This window comes from Rhagoletis zephyria, unplaced genomic scaffold (genome assembly GCF_001687245.7).
Source record: "Rhagoletis zephyria isolate East Lansing unplaced genomic scaffold, Rhagoletis_zephyria_1.1 Rzeph_scaffold_00944, whole genome shotgun sequence".
Taxonomy (NCBI): Eukaryota; Metazoa; Arthropoda; class Insecta; order Diptera; family Tephritidae; genus Rhagoletis; species Rhagoletis zephyria.
The window spans coordinates 27,220-47,172 of record NW_016158028.1 but is presented as its reverse complement, the minus strand read 5'-3'; the positions used below and the strand labels follow the sequence as shown (position 1 = coordinate 47,172).

The 19,953-nt window shown below is 34.8% G+C and overlaps 1 protein-coding gene across 2 annotated transcripts; it reads left to right on the top strand.

Annotated features, from left to right (window-relative positions):
• The first annotated feature begins 12,170 nt into the window (after positions 1-12,170).
• On the top strand, positions 12,171-13,236 carry LOC108362127 (serine protease SP24D-like). 2 transcript variants are annotated; one of them, XM_017614991.1, is made up of 2 exons: positions 12,171-12,497; positions 12,583-13,236. In XM_017614991.1, the coding sequence occupies exons 1-2, from the start codon at positions 12,238-12,240 to the stop codon at positions 13,124-13,126; spliced, it is 804 nt and encodes a 267-aa protein (XP_017470480.1). In that variant the 5' UTR covers positions 12,171-12,237; the 3' UTR covers positions 13,127-13,236. The 2 variants fall into 2 exon arrangements, with proteins under 2 accessions (XP_017470480.1, XP_017470479.1); XM_017614990.1 differs by having other exon boundaries at positions 12,213-12,497; positions 12,550-13,236.
• The last annotated feature ends 6,717 nt before the right edge of the window (positions 13,237-19,953 follow it).

Here is a 19,953-nt window from a genome sequence, read left to right as displayed (position 1 = left end):
ATATAGAGGACTATTTAAATGAGGCGAGCTGAATCACATAATTTGTTTTAGCTTAAGTTATGGGCGTAACAGTAAAGTGCTCTTTATAGCAAAACCGGAAACTCTCCTTAGTTAGTTTTCTGGACCATGCGTTGTTTTTTTTTAAATTTTATAATAAAACCATTTTTAGGAGTCGGCAAGGTGTTCCGACAGTATCCTAAACCTTGATTTTTTGGTATGGAGAATTTTTATTTTGCTCCACATTTATTACCCACAATGGATTTTACCTTTGCTTGGGCTATGTGGTTTTTAAAACCTGGCTTTTATATTTTTTATAACAAACACCTCTTTTTAGAGGCCTGCACATATCTATATGTACCTTAAAGAGAATCATGATTTACGCTCCTGCATATAAAAATGTGTATTTATTTCCAAAAAATATCTGATTTGAAAAATCGAGGTATGTACTTCCATATAAATCCTTATATCTGTTAAGCGAATGTCATGAAAAAAATAATCTAAAAATTTACCCCATTCGATAAGTATAATATAATAAAAAGTATGAAGCCCAATTTTATTCGAGCAATTGTAAATTATTGCTTTGTGGAGAATCAATATACATAAAAAGCCAAATTACAATTGACGTCAATTTATTCGATTTCGAATTATCTCCATTTCTTTCCACACTTAAATCAGCCATTAAATTGCAACACACAAACAACAAAACTTCAAGCAATATTTTACCACTATCAATTTATAACAAAGCTCGTTCACAACTAAATATGTCTCTGCTTTAGATATGTTTGTTGCATTCTTTTATGACCTTTTTTTCAAATAAACTTTATTGCACTCAACCAACCCATTTTACCGTAAATTAAGGCAAAAATAACTCAGTTAAGGTTTTTAAATCACTTAACAGCTTGACACTCCCATGCCCAGCCACATGCACGCACAACTGTGGTAAATCAATACATATGAACTGCATTAATGAAGTAAGCGAAACCATTTGTGTTGTACGAAGTATCAGAAGATATGCATATGTAAGTAAGTATGTACATATTTTCTATAAACACTACACAGTCGCATGCGTGTGGCGAGCGTGCTTATATTTACTTATTTGATTCCATTTTATGATGCACACGCTCTTGCTGAAATAAAAAAGTGCTGCCATGTCTTAAATTTTGTACAGTATCTATTGCGGTTTAGTTGATGCATTTAAGGAACAGAATTATGATGGCAATTATACTTACAATGATAATGTGCAAAGTATGTACATGGATACATATACTCGTATTTGTATGTATGTACATTAGGGTTGTCCAAAAATGCATGTGAAAAAGTAAAGTCGGAATTTTTATGGTCACACCCCCTACCGAAAAAAAGTAGACCCTTATTTTTTTATTTTGAAATCAAAAAATATTTAGAGATCACTCAAAGCGCCCAAAGTTTTCCATGTATTTTATATGGGGTAAAAACAACTTTTCGTAGAAATGGAGATAATGGATAATGGTATAATGGAGATGTCATTGGCGGTGGACAGTTGCTCCATAAGCATTCTTCTTCGTCTTTTTATTTGGCACTACAACCGTTTGTCGACCAAATGCTTCTCTCCTGTGTGAATTTGCGCCAGTTGGTTATCCCGAGCGCAGACAGGTCCTTCTGCACGTGGTCCTTCCATTGCGTTCGTGGACGCCCTTGCTTTCAATGTCCACCCATGGGTGCGGAAGGATCTTTTCACGGGAGCGTCGTCATCCGTGCGTACAATATGCCCAAGCCAGCGCTATCGCTCTATTTTTATGCGCTTAACTGTGTCCATGTCGTTAGAAAGCTCATACAGTTCGTCATTCCATCTTCTTCGATAACCGTCGTGCACGAAAATAGGGCCGTAGATCTTGCGTAGAATAGTTCTCTCGAAAGCTTCCAAAGCCTTCTCATCTTTGTTCGACATCGTTCAAGTTTCTGCTCCATATAAGCTCTGCTTTTCAAGTGCTTGCCGAGCCCAAAGTAGCACTTTTTGGCAAGAGTTTTTCTTCGCTTGATCTCCAGCCTGATTTTGTTGGTGGTGTTTATGCTGGATCCTAGGTAGTCCTTCACTACTATATCTGCCAACAGTGACGTGTATCCCGAAACGCTTGGACTCTTTATATTTTGCCAGGAGGTACTTTGTCTTTACCTCGTTCTCCGCTAGACCAACCTCTTTAGTTTACTTTTTTCAACTGGACAATGCTGCGGTTACATCCCTTTGTTTCAGACCTACGATATCGAGATCATCTCCATACGTGACAGAATCGTTCTTTCGCTATTCAGGGTGCCGCTGCGATTCATATTGGTAGCTCTTATTACGCTTTCCAGCATCAGATTGAAAAAGTCGCCTTGTCTAAAACCTCGTTTGGTGTGCAAAGGCGCGGAAAGGTCCTACCCACTTTAGACGGAGCTTAAGGTTGTGTTTAACGTCACTCTACATAGCCGTAATAGTTTTGCGTGGATCCTTAAACAACAACAACGCAATAATTTGCTCGTCTTCGGAATTTTTTTAAGTATCCAGTGTCCCTCATCGCATAAAAAAGCAACCAGCCTAAATCTTGTTCTGTTAGATACTATCTTTGAACTAGTAACATTATTTCATGGGGACACTGGGCACACTGCAGAGTAAGTAAGCTTGTGGATATACTTACATATGTATGTATGTGTGCATCTTTGGTTGTACGCACTCGTTGCCTAGCATGCGTATACAGTTCAAGGTTTCAACGGGTCGTCGTCTGCGTCAGCATCACCAACAGCAACAGCACAGACGATATCAACAACGAGAGCCTTGGGGCCCTGATAATATCTCTTATGCTGTTGTTGTAGCTGTTGATGTTATTATTGTGCGTATTACTGTTGCGACTTTGACCGTAATGAAGTAGCAGTGTTTGTTGCCTTAGTATGAAGGAGCAGCCTTACGATATGCATATATACGAGACAGAGCATTTCTTTCAAAAAAAAAGAATAAAATAATATAAAATTATGATTTTATTTCGGAAGGTTTGAACCAAGCGCTCACTAATCCCAGATGTCTAAGGAACCCAAATACTCTTCCTCTCAGGTTATATGTATGCGAGTTTGCCCTGCCTTGGGAATCCATCAGTCCTGCAGTAGCCTGCAATGTTACTATGTCCTGATACCTAAACTTAACTATTTTGGAATTATTTTACGGCAACAGGAAAGGGGATGAGGCATTTTCGGAACAGTTTTAGGTGTACCATAGGTAGCCAGTTAGGTACCCCCATTATCGCGGTAAAATCTGCTTGAAACATGTTGCTTGAAGTTTACGGAGAACTCAGAGAACACGTTCCGTCTAACTTCGACCCATCCGTAAATATATTTACTGAACTTCTGTCCCAACTGCTAACAAATAAGAATTATACGACAACAAGTACACAGGGAAAAAACCGCGTAACTAAATAGAACAAAAGTAAGAAGACATCTCTATGATTTTTCTTCAAAAAGAATGCCTACTTATTTTGACAGGCATTATCTTTTCAATAGAATCAAGAAGGAAATCTCTCGACTAAGTTACCTAATTAAAACCTAAAAATATTAAAAAAGGCTGCGCTGATCTGTCCTCGAACCTACTGAGTGGCAGTTTACTGCTCAGCTCAGCGTTCTTATAACCGTTTCCACTCCTTTATCATTTAAAAAATGTAGTCTGAAAACAAAAATTATCGTAAGATTGAAAAAAAAATCAGAAAATAAAAGTCCAAAAATAACGAATATTCAGATCGAAAAAATAACTTTAAAAAAAATCACACCAAACAGTGACTCGTTGTGTGTGCATAATTTTATTTTAAAAGTGGCTGCAGGTCTGCTTGTCAAATTTTCCATTTAGGTGAAAATATGCTTGATTACTACTGATTTTTCTTATCACTTTTGCACGCTGTTCAACTGAAAATTGCTCAATGACTAAGTTTTCAAAAGATTCTAGTGCCAATTGTCTGAAAATAATATGTACATATTTGCTTTTACAGATATTCATCACCCTTGTTGCACCCCATATATTTTCCTGCACTTTCGCATTATTAACATATTTACTTGCCTACAAAAATCAAATTAATTTCAAGAGAATTCACATGAATTTTTATCTCCTCGAATATATAGATATACCTCTTGATGCATTATTCCTCGAATTCTAAACGGCTTCACTTCGCAAAAACATCTTAGTTAAGTAGATATGTAATTTATTTGCTGCATAAGTAAATTGGGTCGAAGTGCCGTGAACTAAAAATTATTGAAGGCGTTCTAACATACGCACATACGCACAAAAGACAACAGCATTCTCATAACAACACTGCTGCACTCACTTGGAAAATTCACTATTTTTTGAAAGTATTTAATTTACTGGAAAATGAATTCAATTCACTAGAAATGGGCGGCGCGCCCTTAGTAAAAGTTAAAAGTTACATAGATATTAACTGGAAATGTAAGCCTCACTGCAAAATGCGTTTGTGAAACTTTTCGACAATGTGTGGTAAAAAGTGCAAACGGAATCGAAAATTCGTTGAATATAAAACTAAAAGTTTTGTGGAAAAAGTTATGGATAGATACTTACATGAGTATATGCCACCAAACGTTTAACCAGAATTTTAAAAAAATTTTTGGGTATGCAGTTAATAAGCTTATAAAATTCTAGCAAAATAAGTGCAAGTTTTGAGCGGCTAAAAAATCGCTTTGGTTTTTAATATTTTTTCCGTTGACAGCGTTTTGCACTTTTTTCCATATAAATATGAATTTCATAAAAATCAACGCGAACTCTTAGCCACTTGCAACTTGCACTTTTCTTACTTACTTAAAATTAATGATCTATAAAATTTTTATAAAACAAAAAAAAAAAAATATAATAATTTTGGGGAACATTTTTTATAACATTTCGAGGGGGCTCGAGCACCCCCCTGCCTCTACCTGCCTACGCCCATGGAGGGACCCGTAGGACCACTTGAAGGCTTAAAGGCAATGGATGATAGTATGACACGAGTATGTGTACGGTGTGGGTTGAGGCTGAAATTTCTGGAGAAAGAGACCTAGGCATTAATGTCGACTAGTACGCCGCAATTATCTTTATTGAGAGGATTCTAGGATCGACCATATCGCGAATTCCATGTGAACCAATAATCCCAAAAATTATAAAGAAAAACAAACAATGGGATTGGCGATAAGGCTGAATTTTGAATTCCCTGAGTCTGATTGCTGGTTTCATCGTGATTCTGACCCTGAACTAGCGCGAATGGAAAGGGGAGCATCTGCACTTTTCTCTTTGAAAATATGCCTCGGTATTCCAAGCCGAAGTGGAAAATGGAAGCGGAGATATCAGTTAAATGATAGCCAAACTGCACTCAATGCCTTTCCCAACCCTCTAACTACTTCCAAACAAGCTCGGCATAACGAACTTTTTTTTACTCACAGAATCAACTTTTAATGAATAATTTGCCTCTAAAGGGAGTCAGGCAAAGCATTTCTTGGTATACAACCAGTTATAACACTTATTTCCTTTGACAATTGAAGCAACCGTTAAAAACTGGGTGAATATTTAGCTCAGCAATAATTGGAAGCACCGACTTAAGTATATATTAAAAGGCTAAGAAAAATGTTGTCGGCCTTCGTTTGGCGGGACCGATTTCATAAAACAATATCTCCATTTGAAAGGTATTTTCCCATGACTAGATGACGATAGTTTTTATGATTTCGAAACCGATTGGAAATTACTGCTAAAACCCCCGCGCCGTGTCAATATTTCCGTACTTAGGTGTTAGGACGAGTTGATTGCTTCGAGACACACAGCTTGCAGCGGCACCTCTTGTTGCACAAACGGTGCAGACTAAAAGGGACCCTTAAAACGAGACTCCACACAGTTGTTTTAGCGCATCTCGTACATGGGTTGGCCACGTTGCCAATAAATTAAAGAAAAAGCCGAACAAAATGATTTTTTTTAAATAACTTTTTTTTTCCTAACTAATAAATAAGAAGAAAACTAGTGTAGCAAGATTGGAGAGAAGCCAAATCGTTCAAGTGATTATATAATAATTTAATGAGAAACTTAACCGAATGCCTTGCTGAGTTGATGTATGTAAACGACTTCTTGTTGGAGGTTACTTTTGAAACCATTGGCATTTGGTGTGTAGTCAATTCTAGTAGATTTGATATATGGATACCTTTACAAAAGTCACGTTGTGGTCAGTATAGAATTACATAAGTCTTTTGCAACAATTGCTTAAAATATTTTAGGCATAGTTCTGAGTAGCGTGATTTCCCTTTAATTCACAATACTCGATCTATCTCTATTTTTATAAAAAAAATACCACTTTCACGAAGATGGGATCAAATCCTGTTTAAATGAAGCCCTAAGATTTCCCGTTAATGGCTTATATAAATATTCAGCAACTCGAGACGCCATGAAAAAGAATTTTTTAAACAATTCAAATGTAGCAAGACATTGCCGACAAAATGCATACATATATACTAAACGGTGTATCTTGATCTGAGTATTTATGTACCTAAAAAAGGTTCTGACCAAGCATTCATTACCTACAAACAACAAATTAATAAATGCTCTAGCTACATACATACATATGCTTCAAAGTGGGCTACACATTTTTGCACTTACACATCTGTCATAGCGATACAGCTACACCTTCATTAATGTCAATAACCGAATTTTACATATTTCGTGGATTAATATTGATTTTTTCACGTTTTTTTTTGTATCCTTCTCAAACCCCAATTTTCCACCTTATTTAATCATGCACAATTTGTAAGTATGTATATGTACAAATACATACTCACGAGTATAAACAAGCTTTTTCATTCAATAAAGGATTACCACATATTTTTCTACCGCTCTTTCTGCGGCTTAGCGATTCTATAATAAGAGTGTGTAAATTTAGCCATCTGTTTGCCAATGTCATGAACAGTGTTGCCAGCATTTTTTCAGCAATGCAGCTAAATGGTAAAAAAAAATTGATAAAAACAGCTAAATAAAATTTTTTGAGGCTACAAAAAGCTAAAAAAGTAAAGGCCATTATTCAAATATTTTATTAGTTTTTCACAAAAAACGGCAAATAGGTACATATTTCTTACATCAAATTGAAGGTTATTTGCATGATACGAAAAATAAGGTACTTTCAATAAACAAGTTTTTGATAAAAAAAAACAGATTTTTGGCTCAAGTGGAAAAAATTCCGGGCGGAGGCTGCTCTTCCGGCGAACTTCCATAACTTATACATTTATACCTTTCCATATTTCTTCAGTTTTGCAAATATTCAACAATCCCCCCGCCGACAGAAAACTGTGCCAAAAGTATGTTAGTGATGAACATGGAATTGCAATAATCGAATATTTGTTCCCTCAAACAGATCTAAGGGCGCATACAGTATATCGTCGTTTAAAGTGCAAAACCGCGTATCAACAAAATGCAAAACCGCATATGTGAAGTTGTAGAAACTATTTTCTAGAGCATAAAAACACTAATATTTCAAAATGATTCTCTTTTTTATAATGTAATCGCATTTCTGGCTGGTATATTTCAGGACGAATGGATAAGGATAGAGCCAAGAGCTTGTTTGAGCAAATCCAATTTTTGGCAGCCAATGTCAGTTACGCGGTTTTGCAGAATGACGATACGTGGTTTTGTACTTTAAACGACGATATGTAGACATATGTACATCCAACCTGCGTTTATCGCTTTTTACAATTTTGTGAAGATTAATTTATTTTTATGCGTACAATATTTTTTATTTGGATCTTCCTAAATTTAGAAAAAATCCAAAAAGAGCTAAAAGATTTTCAGAAAAAGTTAAAAACAAGCTAGTAGCTAAACTGGAATTTTTCTAGCTAAACGGCGAAAAACAACTAAATCTGGAAATAACTAAAATGGCAACACTGGTCACGAATAAACGAATACATATGTAAATAGTTGCATACATACACACGTCTAAATGTATGCACATTTGTTTTCGCCAAGAGCTCTAAAAAAAAATCTCTAGGTATTTCCCAATGCGAAAATTTAATGCAAAGCAATCAAAATCAAATGTAATTTTGCTTCACGCTGTCGTTGAAAATTAAATATCTTTTGTTGATAGCAGTAAACTTGGAGGCTTAAGGCACTTATTATTAAGCCCCTAGGTAGGTACATAGAACTAAAGTCAGCCTTCGGACTTAAGCTGCCATTCCATACGAACCTACATATCTGTGTTGTACCAATGTAATACACTTGAGCTGTCTAGCTTTGGCACTCACACGATGGGCTGAACAGCCGTGACTTTCTATTCTTCTATTTTTGCTACCAGAGTCCTGGTTTTAGGTGTTTGCTCCACATCAGTCAAGTAATCCTGTACGGTTATTTTCAGTTTAACCTATATATGGATTATTGATCAGAATTTGAGCATAAATTTCTCCTAAAGTTCACTGAAAACTGCGATCTAACCGAGAATGTGGAGAGCTTTTTAATTGCTGACTGCCTATCTGAGAAAATTTTCGCCTGCGTACTGACGGCGTTTTATGTAATTTACCACCTCTCTTTTTACAAATGTATCTAGAAAACACTTGCGTCGTCTGATAGATGAAATAATGCAAAATAGGTGATGCAATAAAAATGCTTGCACCTTTCTCGCATTCAATATTTGTCACGCCTTTAATGAAATCCATGCATTCCAAGCACTGGCTTTCTCATCGAATACAGTCACTTCGGCATGAGAAGTTTGTGCGAGGTTTGTTGTTGGTTTAGGTCTTTGGGGTGATTTAGTCGGTAGGCAGCATTTTTGTATCAGATTGCTGCCTATTTCAGATGGGACTATGCCCAAAATTTTCTTTCTTTTAAGTTTTCTAAACCATGACCAAATGATCCAACGGAAATAGATAGAACAGAACTTTCAGAGTCTCCGCTGGTAGCGCCAACAGCCGTTGACATATGAATTCCTTCGCTAACTTTTTTAACGATGGAAATCTGAATAATTGAAAAACTTCTCATCAACCGAGTATCTTACTGTACTCAACTTTACAAGAGGGCGAAAAAACTTACAGGAGGTATTTCATTCATCGGTCATTATACAAAGTTGTTGTGAGAACAACGATTTTATGATTAGCTCGATTTTTGGATTTCAGGGTTACCAAATCTCATTTGTGCCACTATGGCGATTTACACGGTTTTGCAACAGATCGAGGGGCGGTTTTTCGTATGTATGAAAGTGTGTATGGTTTGGCCTATAGGCGTGTATATCCACACAATTCTCGGACTCAATCTGTGGTTGGAGTATAAAACAACTTCAACATATTTCATGAATTCACTTTGTGTGAGCCATCCAGTTATGTTCTTGAAAATTTAGGTTTAAGTAGTGAGTTATTGTAATTATTTCTTATTTTTAATTATCATCAAACAATCTTCTCCGAATTAAAGTTGCGCTAAATACATAAGTACGTAGTGTATATTTATTTTTTATATGACATAATGAAAATAATATAATATCCCAATAATAATAATTTGTTTTGTTCTTTTCTTTACAGGTAAGTGTGAAGCGTTTCAGTTGTTCTTTAAGGCATATTCTCGCTTAAAAAACGTATGTATATATCTTTATTTATCTACAACTTTTTCTAACAACTCTAAAATACTCAATTTTTTGCCATTCTTTGCGAAAATGGAACAGTTATTTGTTCCAATTTCAGAAAAGTCCTTTCGTATTTGGCTCTTTCTTTAGGTTCGTAATAGTGGTACCTTTTATTGTGCAATTCACTGAATTTTTGTAGCGCTGCTTTGTAGCAATGTCGTATTACGAAATCAATCTTAAATAAAAGATTCATCTTGTTCCATACTTCTCGCCCGGTAAAGGGTTATAGTTCTCCTCTAATTTTGTCTTACTAACTACATATATACGGCAGTATTGTGTTAGCCAGTTTTTACAATGGCGTGCCTGCAAGCTTATAAAACCGTGATTATTTTCCTAAATTCCGCGGTTATATAAGCTTTCTGTCCAAAATATTTCGCAAGCGTCTAAGTAACTTCGTGGCTGGAGTCAATTTGACGCCACTCAGTGAAGGTAGTTGGAATTGGGTTAGTCTTTTCTTTAACCAGCTTTGCACGATAGTTTAGGTACTTTTCAAACCTCACTTAAAACTGATGGCTATCTTCCATTTCAGTTAGAGCCAAGTCAACCGCGTACGCTGTAGCTTGACTTCCTGTAGCCTGTAAGCGCAGTGGCCGATGATTCACTCATTTGAGCTATAAAAAACTGGATTAATTCTGACTACAGTTCTAAAATTACTACTAGAGCGGTATGACGTGGTGTACTTATCCTTACCGTAAACTTGTGTAAACATGGAAAAATTTAAGATGCGAGGAAAATAAAAGTCACCCTAAAATAGCCCATCTTTACTGTTAACCCATGCAAAACAACTTCAGCCTTGTTTGGGCAGAAAGAAAATCTAAACCTTCCGGTAAAACGTAAGCCTCAGCTTTGCCACGCGGAAGTTTAATATTTAGGCGTAACTGTGGATGGGAGGACGATGTGGAAAAGTTAAATCGAACGCTTTCAGCTTATCGGCAGTTTGAGACCGGCTGTGGTCAAAGATTTTATTGATTTTATTTCGATTGTGGCGCGACGACTGGAGTTACGGGCGTCTTTGTTTTGTTGGAAGATCGAAACACTCTCTTGGAGAACCCAATAAAAACTTTATCCGATAATAAACTGAAATTAGGGGGTAGATTCAGATGCGTTTCTTTTTTCAAACAAAAGTATTTTGCGATACCTAAAGTAGTTAGCCAAATGATCCCAAAAATCGAAACCGCTGGGGCAATACTGACGCCTATCTGCTAAAATCCCTACCCAGGACTGATTACAGTCGTCGTAGGTATCGCCGATGACCCGAGCATTTACTTTATAGCCGTCCGGTCTTAGGCAAACTGAGATGGACTACTTTTGGGTCAGATGTATTGAGAATAGACCAGCTATATGTTCTTTTCCCCAACAAGCTACTAGATGCTTGATAAGTTTGCAGAGGTGTAATTATTTGCCACGTTCCCGTGTTTTCCCTATCTCCTTCAAGCTTTTTTTTAAATACTAATTGCAATGAGGGTTTCAAAAATTGTTTGGCTTTTATCTTTTATGTCAACTATAGAGCAAAAGTACTCCCTGTGTCAAGTTTTAACCATTAATTTAATTTTTTTGTTATTTTACTTTAACAAAACCCGCAAGTTTCAAATTTTCTCCAATGCCTATTTAAAAATTGATTCTCTTGCTTTGTAGCCCATTAAATTTTAGTAACGGTTATGGTAAAATTTTAAATCATACACTGAAGGTTGTAATCTATGCAAGCTTCGCAGGCCATTAAGATATGGAGACAAAAATATTAATTAGTCTACCTTTCTTAATTAAAATACACCTGGCTTCATAATTGTAAGCGCAGCACTTATTGACACTTTTTAACAATTAATTAATTTTTTTTTTTGTTATTTAATTTTAGTTATTTGGTTATAAAATAATAGTTTATTTTTAAACAAAACCATATCGGTTCAAGTTTAAACATTGTTTAAAAATTCAACAAACTCTCGTAAAATTTTTAATAACATTTCTCAGAAATATTTTGAGGATAATAAAGCGCGAGTTTGAAATAGCTAGGACATACCGTTGATTTTTGGCTTTTTTGTTGGTGGTGTTGTGCATTTGTATGCTCAGAATTTTTATTTTTTTTCTACAAAAAAAGAGAAAATCAACGCTAGTCCTAGCTATCTACTTCAAACTTGCACTTTATTATACTCAAAATGTTTTTAAGAAATCTAAATTAAACAGCTACACATTTTTACGACAGTTTGTTGAATTTTTTTAATATTGCAGAAAGTTGTAAACATGAATTTATAGGGTTTTCGTTTAAGCATTTTTGAAAAAGAGTAAGTAAAATAAAATTACAAATAACAAAAAATTCATTGTCAAAACTTGCCAATATTTGGTGCGCTTATAATTATGACGCGGGGTATATTTCTGTTAAGAAAGCTAGACTAATTAATATTTGTGCTTCCATATCTTAATGGCCCGCGAAGCTTACATAGATTACAACCTTCAGTGCAAGATCTAATATTTTAATATAAGCGTTTTTTAATGAGCTTTTGACGACTCGTTGTTTTTTTTTATGTCTGTACGTCTCAAGCTACGCTCTCAAACATTCGCCCTCAACGTATATATAAACCTTAGTTTCGCTTTCTTAGCTTTCAAAGTATTTTTGTGATATTTTGGAGAAGCCATGAAGCAACTAGCGTGTTTTGTAAAACTTCTTATCCTTATTTGCCTGATTTCCGAAGCCGTGCAAGTCGGCAATGTTTTGAAGCCCGTTGGCGTTGATTCTAGCGCGTCACTACCAAGCCCACGTATTGTGGGCGGTCTAATCGCAGCCAGTGGCCAATTCCCGTATCAGGTATCAGTGCGCGTGGGAGGACGTCACAGTTGCGGTGGCGCAATACTTTCTCAAGAGTATATCATAACTGCAGCACACTGCGTAATCAGGTAAATTAATTAGTTTATCAAAAAAAAAAACTAACAATGTAAATGAGATTAGGTTATCTTGGTGTAATTTGAAAAAATTTTCCAGCCTTCCAACGTATTTTGTCACCGTGAATGCTGGTTCTGTAAATAGTTCTGTGGATGGCGTAGTTGCAGGCGTATCGGAAATAATAATACATCCTGATTTTTCTTACACCGATAGTGATATTGCCTTGCTGAAGCTCAATGTTTCACTACAGTTCACCGATCTCATCAAACCAATAGCACTGGCTGGTGTTTCGCCACCCACAGGTGCATATGCCACAATTTCCGGCTGGGGGCGTACACGTGAGGGTGGTCCACTCTCTGAACTACTAATGTACAACCGATACGTGAGAACACTAAGCAATGATGACTGCGCTAGGGCGATCGGTTACAAAAGTGCCGGAATCTTATGCCTTGCTAAGTCGCGAGGAAATGGGATTTGTGGTGGAGACCAAGGTGGTCCGGCTGTATACAATGGTGTATTGATTGGCGTCGCAAGTTATCACAAACTTGCTTGTGGTACGGATGAACCGGATGGCTACATTAGGATTTCAACTTACAGAAAGTGGTTGATTGATGTTTCTACTGCTGATTCCGGAGTACTCTAAGAACGTTTTCATTCGCTATTAGACAAAATTTAAAACCTGTACAAATTTAATATTGGTGGAGGTTATAAATTCAATGGAAATAAATTACCCATTATTATGATGACACAACATCTTTGGCTAGATAATTTAAGGTTGTAATTTTGAAAGCTATTGATTGTGACAACAAAAATGATTCGGCGCAACTTATGTTTTCATACAAATGGAGAGACATATAACGGGTGATTTTTTTGAGGTTAGGATTTTCATGCATTAGTATTTGACAGATCACGTGGGATTTCAGACATGGTGTCAAAGAGAAAGATGCTCAGTATGCTTTGACATTTCATCATGAATAGACTTACTAACGAGCAACGCTTGCAAATCATTGAATTTTATTACCAAAATCAGTGTTCGGTTCGAAATGTGTTTCGCAAACCCAATTGCTGCGAACGGCGACGAATCGACATTTCACGGTCTTCAGCAACACTCTCAGAAACAGACGCAATATTCTCTTCTGTACGCACTGTACGCATTCGTGTGGTTGGTTTAATGTCCAATAAAGTAAACTGAGTGCGAAACTTGGTCACAATCGCATTAATTGTTTGCTCACTTGGTCGATTATGTAGACCATAAATCGGACGTAAAGCGAACCGAACACTGATTTTGGTAATAAAATTCAATGATTTGCAAGCGTTGCTCGTTAGTAAGTCTATTCATGATGAAATGTCAAAGCATACTGAGCATCTTTCTCTTTGACACCATGTCTGAAATCCCACGTGATCTGTCAAATACTAATGCATGAAAATCCTAACCTCAAAAAAATCACCCGTTAGTTTAATTCGTTTCCGAACGGCAGAGGTTTCTTGCGAGAAGCCTTTTCCAGTCTGTCAAGCGGGCGTCGCTATTAGGAAAATTGTTTTTATATGAATTTCTCAGGTCAGGAGCGAACCTTTGTTCTGTTCCGTTGTAGAGATGATAAAACTTCTTCTTGACATGTCCCTACTGCAACGAATTGTTCGTTGGTTTTGCAGTGCTTTGGCACTTCGTTTATTATACGCTCACTCTAAATCTCGCTATATGTACAGTGGCGGTCAAAAGTGGGTGAATGGTGTTTCGTTTTTAATATTTACAATGTTTTTCAAGCTAAAATTTGTTTGATACTTTTTTATAAAAATATAGTTCAGATATGGTTAAGAAACCCTCTATAAATCACACTTTCAAACTTTATACAGAATTCGGAAAAATTCCACATCCAGAATTTTTATGAATTTTTTTGGATATGCGGTTAAGAGTCTTATAAAATTTATAAGCGCAAGTTTTTAGCGGCTAATAATTTTGCACTTTTTTCCATATAAACATAAATTTCTTGTGGAAGAATATGCACAACACCATTTGCCAAAAAAATAAGAAAAAAAAGTTTTCCTAAATTTCACTATTTATATGAAAAAGCCGAAAAATCCGTCAGCAAAAAAAAAAATATTAAAAATTAATGCGATTTTTTATCCGCCCAAAACTTGCACTTAATTTACTAAAATTTTATAAGCCTGTCAACTGCATAGCTCGAAATTTAGATACAAATTTGTGGAATTTTCTAAATTCTGCATAAAGTTTTAAAGTATGATTTATATTATTTCTCTTAAAGCATAAACCATATTTTTATAAAATATTATCAAAAAAATTTTCGGTTAAAAATATTTTAAATATTAAAAGCGAAACACAGTATACATATGAAATTTCTGCGTGCCAAATTGGGTGTAATTTATTTCAATAAAACTCAACATACTTCAACTTACCTAAAAAAGTAGCAGATTTTTAAAAAAAATTTAGTCCTTTTCAAAATATTTTCAAACAAAAATTTTATAAAACAACACCCTTGTGATATATTTTTAATCATCTTATCCCTTTAAAAAAGGCGGCAACCCTCCTATAAGTAGTTTAGAAATGGAGGCTTTTCAATAGCATTTTGATCGATACCCATATTGTAATAGTCAATTGAAATTATTAAATAAATTGAATTTAACTAACTAAACACGTGGCAACCTTCTTAAGCCTCTTTCGTCTGAAATCCATTGAGTTGAGTTTGGTTTTTCAAACTAGTGGCAACCCTACTACATCTGTTTAGAAATAAAGCCTTTTCAAGCCCCTTTCTAACAACACCTCCATTACAAAAACTCATTGATTAAAAAATTTTATTTTATCTTAAATTTAAAACAGTCGGCCCTATTCAAATACCTCAGAAAATTCTAAGTACATTTTTAAATTAATTTCTAAACACTCTTTCGTTTGACACTTTACCTTGTATATAATTTCGTTAAATTCGAATTTTCCAACAGCTGGCAACGCTCATAAAATTATTTTCAAACTACGACCTTACTTACCTCTTTCTGCTCCTGTAATTTAAGTAAAATTTAAATTTTTAAATGGGTGGAAAGCATCCTATGTTCAGCTTATAAAGAAGTCTTTCCAAAAGCATTTCGATTGACTGCCAGGGAATGAGCCACAGCTCATACTTACTTATTCACAGCTTAGTAAAAGATCTAGGCCTTTCAGCTGCAGTCATTTAAAATAAGCAATTTTTAGAGGTAGAATATCAGGAGCTGTCCCTCTGCAAGCAAGTATATGTGACTTGATGTCAATCAGCTTCCACTAAACCTAGTAATAAGCCCTTTTCTTTTCCGCTTTTCGACAACCCATTTCGATTAAAATTTTTAGTCGTGAACAACACCTAAAACGAAACATTGATGTTTGCCTTACTCGGCACGTTACCGCCTCTTCGGGTAGTCAACATAACCAGTTCAGTAATCACTGTATCGGAATGAAATGGATATAATTCGTACTTATGTACATATTTTTGAAAGGTCCCTCCACATCCTGAAAATACGATAGCGAGTTTGATATGGAAAGCTACATCGCCAGCTCTTCATTTTCAGTAAATATCTGCGGCATGGTTTAAATTCTCGATACTGAGACAGCGTGTGATTTGTAGGCCCTTGAGACTCTTCTTCATTTAATGTAGAAATGATAGTTGACTATTTAATCGATTAAAATTTTTTCCTATTTTAGGCATGAAGACCATTCGTACATCCTCCACAGCTTTGGTGTACAGCTAAAAAATTACCCTATACATTTTCGTTAGCCCAGAGAGTGTACTTCAGGGGCACTTTCGTAGACTATCTTGCCTATGTGTGAAAGGTTTACTTCCTTCAGCGCTTCAGAGTTTAATATAGGTGAATATTAATATTATTACTAGATAAATTCTTGCCCTGCGACCTTTGTAGGTATCAAATCAAAGCTTCTGGTTGGAGACGATGGGCGTTCTCCAAGGTGTATGAGTTTAAGGCTTACAACTAAATAACATATACCTAGGAGTTTCTTCCGCCATCCCATAGTAGAGTGAGATAATATGTCAACTTGCTCTGAGAAAATCAGTCAGTTTTGTTGTTGTAGCGGCACTTCTATACCCAGCCTAAATCCGCTGGTGTATCAATCGCATTCGTGAAGCTCAAATCACAATAAGCCCAGGGAACATGATATTTACATAGATTAGTGGCTTTAAAATATCAAGTAAAAAGTTGTTGCTGTCATTAGGAGAACTTTCAACAGTCACACATCTGTTGTTTATGTCGGATAAGTATGAGTCCAGTCCGCTAAAGTACTCAGACCTTAGTTATGCCAGAGTTAGGCGGGTCTCTGGCAGCTGCGGCGCAGGACTTCCTACTCAAATTAAGCGATTCGCGTGAAAGTGTTATGAACCTCCCTATTAAACAAAAATCACTTTGATCCCTTTTAAAGTATGAATTTGGTAACCAATTTTTAGTTGATTTTTTTTCACGGTGTATCCAAAAGCAACTTCATTATACAGTTAATACGTTTTGTGCTTATCATAACTATACGTCACTCACATATTGAAAAGTTTTGACTATTTACTTTAATATTTTTTAATCTTAATAATTCTTTTAAAAAAATTTAGTTGAAATAAAAGCGAGTTTTAATCTTGTCCAAGGTTAAAAACAAAATCCACAAACTCTTGAAAAAATGTCGAGCTTTTTAATTAAATTTTTCAAAAATATTATAAGAATGCATTAAGTTTTTATATAAATAATAAAGTTCAAATGGTTTTGGTTAAGGATAATAGATAGTGCGCTTTTATAACCGATTTAAATATTTTCTATTCATCTAAAAAATTAAATCGGATAATAAAGGTTATAACTTGATCGAAAAAATAAAAATCATAAAACGACGATTATTTTTAATCTAAAAATTAAAAAATCATACAAAAACGATTACAAATTATCATAAAAATAAAAATCATAGAATACATTTTAAAAACTATCGAAAAAAAAAATTCATAAAATAACGATTAAAAATTATCAAAAATAAAAAAATCATAGAATAACGATAATAAAGGTCCACAAAAAAAATTGATGAAAGGTTCCTTTGACCAAACCTAGTCTGTTATATGTTTTTGGGGTCGCTGAAGACGAATCTGAAGTCCGTTTTGCTCTATCACGTCTGCATTTTTTTCTAAAAACACCTCGGATTTTATAATCGAAAAAAATAAAAATCATAAAATGACAATTATTTTGAATCGAAAAAATAAATATCATAAAATAACGGTTAAAAATTATCAAAAAAAAATCATAGAAAACCGAAAAAAATCATAAAATTAGGATTATTTTTAATCTAAAAAAAACATAAAATACTTTTGAAAAAATAAAAATCATAGAATAACCACTAAAAATTATCGAAAAAATAGAAATCATAAAATAACGGTTAAAAAATATCGAAAAAATAAAAACATAAAATAATGAGTACTTTTGATCATTAAAAATAAAAATCGTAAAATTATGATTATTTTTAACCAAAAAAATAAAAATCCTAAAATAACGGTTCAAAATTATAGCGAAAATAAAAAATTCATAGAAAAATGATTATTTTCAATCCAAAAAATAAAAAACATAAAATAACGATTAAAACTGGTCGAACAAACTAATATAAAATACCGATTTTACAATGATTTACAAAAAAAACATCCTTCATAATAGCGATTGTTTTCGATCCATGATAAAAACGTTTCATATTTTATTACTAACTTTTATTGATCCATATGCAACATATAAATACATATGTACATAAGTATGTATATACATATAAATACATATGTATTTGCTAAAGACTTAAACTCAATAAATATACTCATCTTCTTATCGCTTTTCACATCATAGAATATTTTGCACTAACGCAATGTGTGCATGCAGGCAAAATAATGTATCTTAAGCGTTTTGACCTTAGGGTCGACACCTCCGTCATCAGCAATTTTAATTGCAGCACCAAACAGCGTTAAGCTCACAGAACGACGCAACGTTTTACATAATAATAATTCAGATGGTGCAGCATGGTTAGTTGGATGCATACATATGTACATATGTATTGACATGTGTATGTGTATGTAATATATAGTGTTTGTGGTAAATGCTCATACGCACCGGTGAACAGCTGAGCTTCAGCGTACCTACACATACATACATACACAGTATATATTTTTGTTTTTCTTTACACTAAAATTTGCTTTACAGCTTTTAAGGAGCGTCGCAACCCGCTTTCACGCCACGCTTTGACTGAGAAGAAGAAATACAAAAGCAAAAAGGAAGGCAGTTACAACAAAAAAAAAAAAATGCACATTAATAACCTTTAAATCGATCCAGCACGCGTGAAGCGGTTTAGCTGAAAATATTCCTTGCACTTTCCATAAAATATAAATTCTCTTCAACATTCCACTGATAGCTTTTCACTTTCGTTTTGACTTTAACTTTCGCTTTCATTATCTTCTGCATTGCTGCATTATTTCACTTTTTCACTTGCGCTTTCGCGGCTTTCTTTATTACCTCATTTTTAACCATTCTTGCTCTTTTGGCAACCTTTGGAAGCTCTCAAACTCTCAACTGGTTGCTTTGGTGACAGCTTCCGCGCTTTTTCCATCCCTTGTGTGCTGTCGGCCGCTCTCCCTCTATTTTGCCCTTTTTCCACCTGCGCTAAACTTGCTCAACTCAAAAGCTATTGTCCAACCTGAATCTTGGTGTAGCCAACATCAGCGCCATCTGTGCGAATTTTAGCACAGCATCACTTGTAGTTTGCAAAGCGCAGCTAGAAAAACATCGCATGTAACATATTGCATTGTAAACATTGGCATTACGCTGGAATTTCCAAAACTTTTTGCAAATGCATGGCTGCAGCTTTTTATTCTCGACCTGCGCTATTTTCCCATGCGTTTGCTACTTCAGCATCTATCTCTTACTTTCAACGCCTGCAGCTTCACTGGGCCTTTCAATGCGTGATGAAAAATGAATTGTTAAAATTTGTCTGCATTAGTCATATTTTAGGCAGTCACTGACTTATTTTTAAATGTTTTTTCTTATTTCCGCAGATTTGCGATAAAAATTTCAAAGCCATAATAAATACTCGTATCATTGAACCGAGTAAATAAAAGCTCTTTAGAAAAAATTCAACGAATTCTTTAGCACATTAAAATTTTTACAAATATTTCAAAGAAAATGCAATAAAAACATATGTACATATGTATGTAAATATGTATGCTCGTATATATTTACATTAAAAGCAAAATCTAAATTCTTATAAAATGAAACAAATGTATGCAAGCGTGGATGGCCAAATCGAAAATACGCAAAATTCAGTGAAATCATACAAATTCAAAAACAACGTTGAGTACAATACTCAAGGAAATTGAAAATCAGAAATTATAGGCAAATCGTGCAAGTAAACAAAATCAAATCAGAATCTAATTTGTATGCACAAGCAACATCATACATACATATGTAGGTACATATGTA